The sequence below is a fragment of the Coregonus clupeaformis genome, chromosome 8 (assembly GCF_020615455.1).
Source record: "Coregonus clupeaformis isolate EN_2021a chromosome 8, ASM2061545v1, whole genome shotgun sequence".
Taxonomy (NCBI): Eukaryota; Metazoa; Chordata; class Actinopteri; order Salmoniformes; family Salmonidae; genus Coregonus; species Coregonus clupeaformis.
In genome coordinates, this window is record NC_059199.1 from 58,559,447 (window position 1) to 58,571,426 (window position 11,980).

An 11,980-nucleotide genomic window follows, 5' to 3' on the forward strand; every position below is an offset into this window, starting at 1 on the left:
CAGCATACAATGACATTCTAGACGATTCTGTGGTTCCAACTTTGTGGCAACAGTTTGGGGAAGGCCCTTTCCTGTTTCAGCATGACAATGCCCCCATGCACAATGCGAGGTCCATACAGAAATGGCTTTCGAGATTGGTGAGGAATAACTTGATTGGCCTGCACAGAACCCTGACCTCAATCCGATTTAACACCTTTGGGATGAATTGGAACGTCGACTGCGAGCCAGGCCTAATCGCCCAACATCAGTGCCCGACCTCACTAATGCTCACGGCTGAATGGAAGCAAGTCCCTGCAGCAATGTTCCAACATCTAGTGGAAAGCCTTCCCAGAAGAGTGGAGGCTGTTATGGCAGCAAAGGGGGGGACCAACTCCATATTAATGCCCATGATTTTGGAATGAGATGTTCGACGATTAGGTGTCCAAATACTTTTGGTCATGTAGTGTACGCTGTGAATCTCATTTCTCTCCATGCCAGAAGGGGGCAAGGAAGGGGAGTGTTTGTAATGAAGCACTGTATATTCTTTCATTATAATAAACAATAAAACATTTTTACTTAATCATTTGATAGCTTTGCAATTTATGAGAAAATGAACTCCAGTCTGAAATCAAAGAAATACGTTTATTTAAGTGTAAACAAAAAATGTGTAAAGTCAACAGAAGAAGACAGCAGGTAACAGAAGACAGCAGGTAACAGAAGGCAGCAGGTAACAGAAGGCAGTAGGTAACAGAAGGCAGCAGGTAACAGAAGGCAGCAGGTAACAGAAGGCAGCAGGTATAATAGTCTCCTCTGCTTTATTTAAACTGAAGACCTGACAACTGCACTGCCACACCGACCACAGTGTGAGAGGAGAGGGGAGGGGGAAACATGTGCACACGCACACACTCCTTGCAGATCATTTCAGTGTGTATGATTGTACACCAACACAACACACACACCAGCAGCACCCATCTAAACTCAGCTGGTCCCTGCTGTCCTCCTGCCTCGTCGACAGAGGAGAATACATTCAGTGGATTTTGGTTCAACAACAACACGATGCAGCACACAAACACACTACCTTCTACCTGCTGCACACAGGACAGACCAGAGCCTTAGAGATAGGCCTGCAGAGATTCTTAGTGTTGATAAACAGACTCAGAATTCTTAAAGACGCCATTTTGTCACCATAGGCTCCATGACAGTAACGTTCTAAATTGCATTCTCACTGGAACATCATTGGCATGGAACACTGGGTAACAACATGGCGTCCATTGTAATTCTCCAGACACAGATTGATTGGTAGTACTGTATCAGTCCTGTTCTGTGATCCTGCTAACAACAAGCAGGGTGTGAGAATCACTCCCAACAAACCATTTTCTTTAAAAAAAAATACATTCCAAAAGGGTCGCAGAGTGTCGTGTGGTCTGGAGTAGGTCCTTCTGTGTTTATCAAACAAACAATTGGAACATTTAACAAAAATTAAATATGAAAATGTAAACATAAAAACAGTACATTTGAGGGAAATTGTTAAAAATGCAAAATGTTTATATTTTATATTTTCCAGATTGAGAACTAAATCTGTAATATGCAAAACGGACACACACAGAAAATATTGGTCACGTTCCAGCCCGTCTTTACCAGTCGTGCTGCACATCTCAAGGTCTGAAGAGGTGTATATAGATAATACACACACACATTGAAATCTCAGCATTTTCACAGCCCAACTGCTAAGAAAGAGGGTCCTGGAACGTGATCAATGAGACTAGTACTAAGGTCATAACAGAATGATTCACTACATTATAACTATGGGGGACACATTTCACTGTGATACCCGCATCACTAGGGGGTACACGTTTCACTGTGACACCCACAGGGCAGGGACAAAGAACTACCTGAGTTTCTATTTATTTTTTCTGTATTTTTACTTTTCTTTAAAAGATACAATCATTAACACGTTGCACACCTTCCACCTGGTGCAGTTTCGCTTTTAGAAACTTCTCTTCTTTTCTCTTAAAGCCGTGAGATGCTAGAAACAAAATGGTGGACAGAACCACAGGGGCCAATAAAACCCTGCCCAACAGGAGTACAGGAGACCAATCACGTGCTCAACACCACACTTCCTGGATATTTTTGTGAGGGGGAAAAAAAAAAATCAAGCGATTCTAATGATGCTTGCCGGCTAAACCTGTGACGAAACCTAGCTTATTTTCATAGAGAGTGAATGAGAGGTTGTCATTACTAGGCCCAAAACAAAATGGCTACAGTGTAAACAGTCTTCATTGTGTGTGTGTGGTAATTCAACTGTGCGGCTCTAAAGGTTGTTGTACTAACTGCGCTCTGCTACATCTCTGTTTTAAGGCATGGCGAGTTGAGCTGTTTCCCCCCCCCCTCATCTTAGGATTCCAGACATGGCCAGCTGAGCACCGATTGGTCTCTGCAGAGCGTCTTGGGAACAGGAAATACAATCGCAAAGGTCAAAAGGTTAAATCCATCCAACGCACTCCTAACAAAACACACACACCTGTGGGTATATAATCATAATACAACCATTCCCAGATTCAGCTACCAACCCGTTGAGTTTACAACACCTATATCTGAGACGTTGGTACACTTAAAAAATGTTTTTAAAGCATGCGACAAATGAAAAACCAAAACCAAAGAACAAAACAAAAAAAAGTGTAAAATCCTCTTTAAGAGTGAAAACCTAAGGATCTTAAAGATATAACTTTTAATAAAAAAAAAAAAAAAAAAAAAAGGTTGATGCAGTCTTGACTAAACATTTCATTTTCTAATACTGAAACCCATTGACAGATCATATCGGTGACACGGCTGTGGGTTCTAAGCAGCAGGGTCTGGGGACTCTAATGTGCTAGCGTGCCCTTTAATGTGCTAACGTCTCCGGTCTAGTAACGTCCAATAAACAAGCTTATTAACTCATCATAAACATCTTATTCACTCAATGTGTTCCTACACACACACACACACACACACACACTTTTGCATTGTCAAAAATTGAGTTTTAAAATAAGTTAGTACCAACCAACATTGCGCTAACTGTTAAGTCCACACTTCTAAATGTTCTTACTGAGGAGAAATTGTGCTGACATTAGAGGTAATTCTTGTAGGTCTAAAGGGGGTATGATGGAGGCCTCAACTCTTAAGAGAGAACTCTCCCTCTCCCCCCTAACGCACGGCAACAAACAAGTGGAATCTTACATGATCATGTGCCTCTGACATCACTAAGACTCCAGGCCAATCAGCCAACAGTAACATTGCCATCATTCTCACTATCGGCCAATCAGGTTACAGCTCTGCTGATGTGCATAATGAGGTAAAGCGAAAGGGGGCCAGCCCACATAAGTGCATCCAATCAAACCACAGGGATCTGTCCTTGGCTGCTTTGATTCGCTAAACACTAAATATCTATGATATAATGGTCCAATGACATTCACCGTCTATGACAGTATCATCACGATGCCAACTCAGTTTGACACCAAACTCCCACAGATATATTTTTGGCACAACGCTAAGATCTGCACGATTTGGTTTCTCCATATGATTAAAAGGCATAATTCACCACAATGCTAAACCGCCCACTCATGGACACAACGTGGAGAGATTTTAACCATTTGCAACTTGTAATTTTAAAATGAAATGGAGCCACCATGATTAAGATCTTTGGTCCAACAGGTGAGGTAAACGTTACATGATTTAAAGTGTGAGTTGAGGTAAAAGTAACATGGGGTGTTTAAAAAAAAACTTAAGACTATAACTTAAAGTACGGTCTGGAAACTGAAGTATACAGTACTAGACACTTGAGGATTAGAAGTTACTAGTCAAAATATTTGAGGTAGGCCTACATGTATTTGTACTGTATGTAACATGAGAGGCATTTAAAGTGAGGTAAAAGGTGTGTTGAGGTAGATTTGTAAAATGACATTTGTATGTTGATGAGCTCCTAGAATTGAGGTACACATGAGTAACTGTGAGGAATATGAAAGTTGAGGTATATAAAATTGAGCTATCTGACAGTTAAGGTAAATGAAGGGATGTGAAAGTTTATGTCAATTAGGATTTAAAGTGCAGGCCTGCTCTTTCCTCTGGAGGTAAGAAGCTCAGTCAGAAACCCACTAATAAACGCCCATACCGCTAGACTACGCTAAAAAGAAGTGGCTAAACTTTACAAGGGAAAGGGGGATTTACAACCCCTCCAACAGGTCCACCTCAGGTGATAACTCAGGAATCTGTTAGCGCTCAAATGGTTGTATGGGTTGAGATGCTAATGCTAAATAAGGGATGCTAGTTATGAAGCAGTGCCACGTTAGCATGGACGGTGATGCTAGATTGAAATCACACTCTCAGGTGAGTGAGATTGAAAGTGGCCTGGAAAGATGCTCTTTGGTTGCTGTGAGATATGGTCCGTTTTCAGACCTTTCTACAACGTTCTCCTCAGAAGTGGGCTTGAAAAGGTACTTACATTTTAAAAGCTACATAAAACGTTTTAGTTTTTATATGTCTGGGATTCTTGTTTCAACATGTCAAAAGTACTGTGTGTGCGTTGATAATATTTCTCCAAAGTAGGCCCCATCTTCTTCTTCTACCCATTGACAGTGCTTTGAACGCATCTTTTTGGTGATAGTTGGTGAGTGTTTTAGACTGCCAACAAATGATTAAACAACAAGGTGTCTTCAATGGGACTTCTAGTTATTTCTATGCCAAACATACAGTTGGCCGTTGTGCAGAAATTCTACCTTTGGTTGACTCCACTAGTTGGTCTCTAGACCTCCATCTTTTAGAGGTCTGGTCTGCATTCACATGTTCCGGAACACTCTCTCTCTCTCTGGCATTTCAGAATGGGCGTCAATAACTAGGGTGGGGCAGTGACGTCAGAAGGGGATTGGATTAAATCCTAGGCCCCAAGAGCCAATCAGAGTGCCCCACAATTCAACCACACAGGATCGCTCTGATTTCTGATTGGCTCTCACTCCTGTTGACAGCCAATCAAGACGCCTGCTTTCTGGAGGCATCGTTATCCTTCTGCATCATTCACAACGTGATGTCACTCAAGACAGAATTCATAATCAATCTCCTAATCAACAACCGATACAACCTGATAACTCCTGATAAACTTCTAAAATATTTTCGGAGTAGACAAATGCCGTTTGTTTTTTCATATTGATTTTCATTGTTTTTTTCCTCATATAATCAGACGCATCGGGCGGGGCTGTATATAGATCCAGCTTGCTGATGCCTGAAAGGAATCAACAATGTTCAATTGATAATTTGGGACAGCAAAGAGGATCTCCCCACAACAACAACAACGACTACTATCTCATGATTTCCACCAACCATTAAACTGCATCTGTCCCAGGTCAGACTCTGGTGCCGCTGCGATCAATAAACAATAAACCAGTAAAGCTAAAAAGCAGATTCTTTTGGTCAGTTTTAAGTTTGTCAACATCCGTCTCCTACTGTGACCTGAGCTAACTAACGCTGATTCATTCTAACAGGTTTGGCATTACATAAAACCCTCTCTTCTCACCTCTATTATTTCAGTCTGCAACGACACTACACATGGAGAGATGAGGGGCCATGCTAAACAAAGACCTACAAACGAGCTACCCTAAACAACATGTAATGACATCACTGAACGCACTAGACTCCACTACAGGTCAGGTCAAAATGTATTTTCATTTTTATGTCTCTTTAAATAAAATAAAAGTATTGGAGGTAGACTTTTTTTATTTTCTTCTTTGTAAAACTTGACAGACTAGAGTAGACCTCTGCTCGGAGAGGGTGAGTACATTCATAAAGAACTAGATGAGGTAGGTGGCGGAGCAGAGGGTTAAAAATTATTTCAAGAAAAAGTGAGAAAAATCCCTGAGAAGGCGACGTGAGGAGAGTTTAGAGAGAGAGAGCTACGAGCATACAAGATAGAATACGGGGAAATGGTGGATCTCTTCCTTGTTACTTTCACTACTGATTATCAAATTGTCTTAGTAGTCCCCTTTGTCATACAGTATACCACAGGAATCTATTTACACAAACTAAACCTAAAAGTAAAAAATAATTACTAAAAAAAAAAAATCTGTTTTTCCCTTAAATTTGTAATAACGCATTTCTACCTGCTCTGATCATCTCTCTTTAAACTGTCCTCTCTTTGTTGAATCCTTCTCTTCAATTTCCTCTCCCAAACAGAGAAACAGAGAGAAAACAAAGAGAAAGAAAGAAAGTGATTAGAACTCTTCAGAACTTGAGGATGCGGTTGTTTCCAAAGTCGACGACCACGATGACTCCGTCAGGTGTCACAGCAACACCGGAGGGGCGGTCCATCTGTCCGAAGCCACTCCCATGGGTGCCAAATTTGCATAAGAAGTTCCCGTTGGGCTCGAACACTTGCACCCGGTGGTTTCTCGAGTCGGCAACGATGATCCGGTTCTCCTGATCCACCGCTATGCCCTGGGGACGCAGGAACTTCCCGTTACCGGTTCCCTCTGAGCCCAGGAACCGGGCAGACTGGCAATCTGGCCGAATCACCAGCAGACGGTGGTTGTTGAAGTCGGTGACGACCAGGTGGTCCTCGTGGTTAAAAGCGACGCCGCGTGGTGAGTCAAAGTGTTTCCACAGGGCGCCCTCAAAGCCGTACTTGTTGATGAACGAGCCATCAGGGCCAAAGAGCTGGATGCGGTGGTTCCTGGTGTCAGAGACCAAGATCTTCCCCGCAGAGTTCACTGCCACGTCCCAGGGGTAGTTGAACTGACCGTTCTACAATAGAGTACAGTAGAATATAGTTATTAGTTCAGCTCTGATGAGTGTGTGTGTGTGTGTGTGTGTGCGCGTGACTGAGTTTGTACCTTAGTGCCCTTCTCGCCGAACTTGAGCATAAACTGTCCGTCGAAGGTGAACACCTGCACGCGGTGGTTGTCTTTGTCCGTTACGATGATCCGCCGTTGGCTGTCGCACGCCACGCCCGCTGGACGATCAAACTGACCGGGGCGAGAGCCCAGGGAGCCGAACTTGTGGTGGAAGGCACCGCACGGCTTGAAGATCTGGACAGTAGGTAGTCGCAGAAGGAAATAATGTAAAAAAGCCACTGTTCTAAAGATGGCTAGCGAAAGCACTGTACACGCTATGCTTCAGCTCTCACTAAGAGGGCTACCAAGATATAGCTAGCATCATAGAAACATGTATCCTCGAGGCTACAGTTAAAAGCAAACGAAACAGACACTGATCTAGCAAGAGTTAACTTGCTAGCATCATAAAAAACATTTCTCCTTAGGATTACGGCTGAGTCGACACCAAACCAATCCACGACATAAAATGAATGAAACCCACCTGTACGCGGTTGTTACTGCGGTCGGCCACCACCACGTATCCCTCTTTATCCACACTGATCCCCCATGGACGACACAGCTGACCGTCCCCCTCCCCCTCGCTACCAAACGCAGACACCGCGGAACCCAGAGCCCCGTAGCGTCGCCCAGACTTCACCAGCACCTGGAACACAGGCAGGGAGAATGTTACTTAGCATTCCACGCTATCTACAGCAATGTTTCAAGTTTCATTACTTTCTCGTTGCTTAAGAGATGTGCATAGAAAATGTAGAAGTGTAAATATATAAGTTGGTTGTTATATTTATTATAATACCATACATATTACCTTGAAGGGGCTGTCCATGATGTGCTGGTTACAGACCAGAACTGACACCAGATCTTCTCCCTCAGCCTTGGGCAGGTAGCTGACCGTGTATGACCCGTTCTGGTGGTCACACACATCCGCCGCGGACAAGTTACCTTCCGCCGCTGCCATCACCACCGCTGACACCGCGTCACCGCCCGAGAGGCAGGGTTCCCCGTCGTGGTCGTAGCCAATCACGGTGAAGGAGGCGGTCTTGCCACGGAGCGCAGTCTTTAAGCCCTCGCCGTGAGCTTTGGTGACAGGAGCGAACGCTCCACTACTGATCAGCCCCATGGACTGGATGGCTATGTACAGGGCCTGGTGAAGATAATATTTATATATTATCAATAATACTATTAATAAGCCATGGCCTAGGGACAAGTGGATATAGCAACGTATTTATAACGTATATGAAATTGGCAGACATGTCGATATTTCCACTCATCCAAAGAGCCACAAGAGTCTCTAACCCCTCTTACCTGGTCTGGAGGGGCGAACAGGAATCTGGCATTTACCTGGTCTGGAGGGGCGAACAGGAATCTGGCATTTACCTGGTCTGGAGGGGCGAACAGGAATCTGGCATTTACCTGGTCTGGAGGGGTGAACAGGAATCTGGCATTTACCTGGTCTGGAGGGGTGAACAGGAATCTGGCATTTACCTGGTCTGGAGGGGTGAACAGGAATCTGGCATTTACCTGGTCTGGAGGGGTGAACAGGAATCTGGCATTTACCTGGTCTGGAGGGGTGAACAGGAATCTGGCATTTACCTGGTCTGGAGGGGTGAACAGGAATCTGGCATTTACCTGGTCTGGAGGGGTGAACAGGAATCTGGCATTTACCTGGTCTGGAGGGGTGAACAGGAATCTGGCATTTACCTGGTCTGGAGGGGTGAACAGGAAACGGTCGTCCTCCTGTGGCTGCAGCAACCCTCTGAGAGACTTCAGCTCCTGGACCTGGGTCAGCATACGCTCTCTGGCCAGCAGCACGTCCAGGTAACAGCCCTCGTCCAGCACCTGATGAGTTATGAGGTGAGGAGACATGGGCGCCATAGTTAGCAGTAACAATGAATGACTTTCAACACAGCATTTATAAACCTGGTCGTCTTGCGCCCCTCCCCCCCCGGACATGCACCTTTTAACATACCTGGTTGACTGCTGCGATGGTGCTGTCCAGCTTGGTCAGGTTCTGATGCAGCTTCTCTACCTGCAGGTACAGGGACTTGGCTTTCAGTTGGCGGATCTTCTCAACCTGGGAGAGGGAGAAGGGGGAGATGAGTTAATGTGGGTGTACACGTAAGGGCAACCTCCAGCAGTGTGAAAATAGTCGTTTGTTAAATCTCAGATTGATGTCGATCAGTGTACAGGTTACAGTTAGCTGTGGGACACATACAGTGACAGCACTGACTAACAGACAGAACAGGCCATTCAACAGGGTTGTGAAGGTAATCAAAAGCTAGGGGTTAACATTACTACACAACACTCAACAAAAGGCCAACCTGTCTCTATGTTAAAGAGAAGGACTAAACCCCCAGCCTGTCTGGTTCCATGTTAAAGAGAAGCACTAAACCCCCAGCCTGTCTGGTTCCATGTTAAAGAGAAGCACTAAACCCCCAGCCTGTCTGGTTCCATGTTAAAGAGAAGAACTAAACCCCCAGCCTGTCTGGTTCCATGTTAAAGAGAAGGACTAAATCCCCAGCCTGTCTGGTTCCATGTTAAAGAGAAGGACTAAACCCCCAGCCTGTCTGGTTCCATGTTAAAGAGAAGGACTAAATCCCCAGCCTGTCTGGTTCCATGTTAAAGAGAATAACTAAACCCCCAGCCTGTCTGGTTCCATGTTAAATAGAAGGACTAAATCCCCAGCCTGTCTGGTTCCATGTTAAAGAGAAGGACTAAATCCCCAGCCTGTCTGGTTCCATGTTAAAGAGAAGGACTAAATCCCCAGCCTGTCTGGTTCCATGTTAAAGAGAAGGACTAAATCCCCAGCCTGTCTGGTTCCATGTTAAAGAGAAGGACTAAACCCCCAGCCTGTCTGGTTCCATGTTAAAGAGAAGCACTAAATCCCCAGCCTTTCTGGTTCCATGTTAAAGAGAATAACTAAACCCCCAGCCTGTCTGGTTCCATGTTAAAGAGAAGGACTAAACCCCCAGCCTGTCTGGTTCCATGTTAAAGAGAAGGACTAAATCCCCAGCCTGTCTGGTTCCATGTTAAAGAGAAGGACTAAACCCCCAGCCTGTCTGGTTCCATGTTAAAGAGAAGGACTAAACCCCCAGCCTGTCTGGTTCCATGTTAAATAGAGCCTTTTAGCAGAAACAAAAGAGAGAAGGGGTCTTTGTTAGACCCTGTTGGAAGTAGAAGTGTCGTTTGCATCAGAGAGAATCCTGTTACGGAGACAGGAGGGACCTGGGTCTGACCCCAACCTGGGTCTGTCTCACACATACACGAAATGCTACAGAAATCTCCCCATCACCTCTTTAGGTCTACATACACACAAAGAAAGACGGCTTAGATTTCAAAGAGAGGGAGCGAGTGTGTGTGTGTGTGTGTGTGTGTGTGTGTGTGTATGAGTGGGGGTAAGGGGGTTAGCCTGTAATGACTTCATCAGGAGAGCAAAGTAAGCTGTGTTCTGTGGGTCTATACTAGGGCTTTAAAGAGAGAGTACACGGCTAAGTGAAAACCTCCTGTATGATCTTCTGACCACACACACCGCCAGCAGCTGTGAGATGGATGGTAGGGTCGTTTTTAATAGCGCTAGCGGAAGGCTATGAGTAACCTACACACATGCATGAACGCAAATGCACACACAAATATGAGTATCTGCATGAGTTATCACAGGCTATTAGGGTTTCACATTAGTTGATATATCTGATTCTACAGCTCCAACAGCAGCCCATTCTTCAGAGTCAGAGCGAGTTGTATATCATAGCCTTGAGATACTGGCTACTGTTTACCCAGTGTGTAAGTTGTCTTGGCTACTGTTTACCCAGTGTGTAAGTTGTCTTGGCTACTGTTTACCCAGTGTGTAAGTTGTCTTGGCTACTGTTTACCCAGTGTGTAAGTTGTCTTGGCTACTGTTTACCCAGTGTGTAAGTTGTCTTGGCTACTGTTTACCCAGTGTGTAAGTTGTCTTGGCTACTGTTTACCCAGTTTGTTAGTAGTGTTGGCTACTGTTTACCCTGTTTGTTAGTAGTGTTGGCTACTGTTTACCCAGTTTGTTAGTAGTGTTGGCTACTGTTTACCCTGTTTGTTAGTAGTGTTGGCTACTGTTTACCCAGTGTGTTAGTAGTGTTGGCTACTGTTTACCCAGTGTGTTAGTAGTGTTGGCTACTGTTTACCCAGTGTGTTAGTAGTGTTGGCTACTGTTTACCCAGTGTGTTAGTAGTGTTGGCTACTGTTTACCCTGTCTGTTAGTAGTGTTGGCTACTGTTTACCCAGTGTGTTAGTAGTGTTGGCTACTGTTTACCCAGTGTGTTAGTAGTGTTGGCTACTGTTTACCCTGTTTGTTAGTAGTGTTGGCTACTGTTTACCCTGTCTGTTAGTAGTGTTGGCTACTGTTTACCCAGTGTGTTAGTGAATCTTCAAATGGGTCAGCTTTTACTCTGCATTTAGGCCAGGTAAACAGAGTTTCATAAACACTGGTTCAGTCATGAGTCAAACACACACACACACACACTAAGCAATAGAAAACGCATAAGTCATGTGAGCGGACAGGGAGAATCAGGACATGCACCGTGAAGTGTGTATGCAGACATGTAGAACACGTCTACTGTAAAAACACACCTTCTCTTCAAAACATGTTAGTCAAACAGTGACAACACCTGTCAGATGAGCCTTCTAACCATGTAAAATCAGACAGACAGAGACCGAAAGAGAATGACAGGCAGGCAGAGAGAGACAGGCAGGCAGAGACAGACAGGCAGGCAGAGACAGGCAGACAGGCAGGCAGAGACAGGCAGACAGGCAGGCAGAGACAGACAGACAGACAGACAGACAGACAGACAGAGAGAGTGACAGAGTGAGAGAGAGAGTGAGAAACACACCAACACAGATGGAGAAAAGCTTACCTTCCAGAGTAGCTGACTCTCTCTCTCCTCCAGGGCTTTCATGTGTCTGCGGACCATGTTCTTCACCTCTGTCTGAACCACCTTGGCCTTGATCTCAACCTGCTCTGCTATTGCCTGGACCGTCTCCATACTCAACTAGAACAGGGGATCAAGATATTACAGGGTTAGAAATAATACACACCACCTTGAACTCCATGATACAGGACCAAATTGGGAGTACAGGGTCAAACTACGTTTGGACATAGAATACAACACCACTGGACC

The 11,980-nt window shown here is 44.7% G+C and overlaps 1 protein-coding gene across 1 annotated transcript in view; it reads right to left on the reverse strand.

Moving 5' to 3' along the window:
• Positions 1–607: 607 nt before the first annotated feature.
• LOC121572252 (E3 ubiquitin-protein ligase TRIM71-like) overlaps positions 608–11,980 on the reverse strand; it is a 46,988-nt gene continuing 35,615 nt past the window's right edge. Inside the window, exons 3-9 of the mRNA XM_041884222.2 lie at positions 11,717–11,851; positions 8,800–8,904; positions 8,532–8,669; positions 7,639–7,974; positions 7,315–7,476; positions 6,834–7,028; positions 608–6,744 (exon numbers count right to left, since the gene is read on the reverse strand). Coding sequence (XP_041740156.1) covers positions 6,226–6,744; positions 6,834–7,028; positions 7,315–7,476; positions 7,639–7,974; positions 8,532–8,669; positions 8,800–8,904; positions 11,717–11,851 — 1,590 coding nt within the window. The 3' untranslated portion in view covers positions 608–6,225. The remainder of the gene's footprint in view (positions 6,745–6,833; positions 7,029–7,314; positions 7,477–7,638; positions 7,975–8,531; positions 8,670–8,799; positions 8,905–11,716; positions 11,852–11,980) is intronic.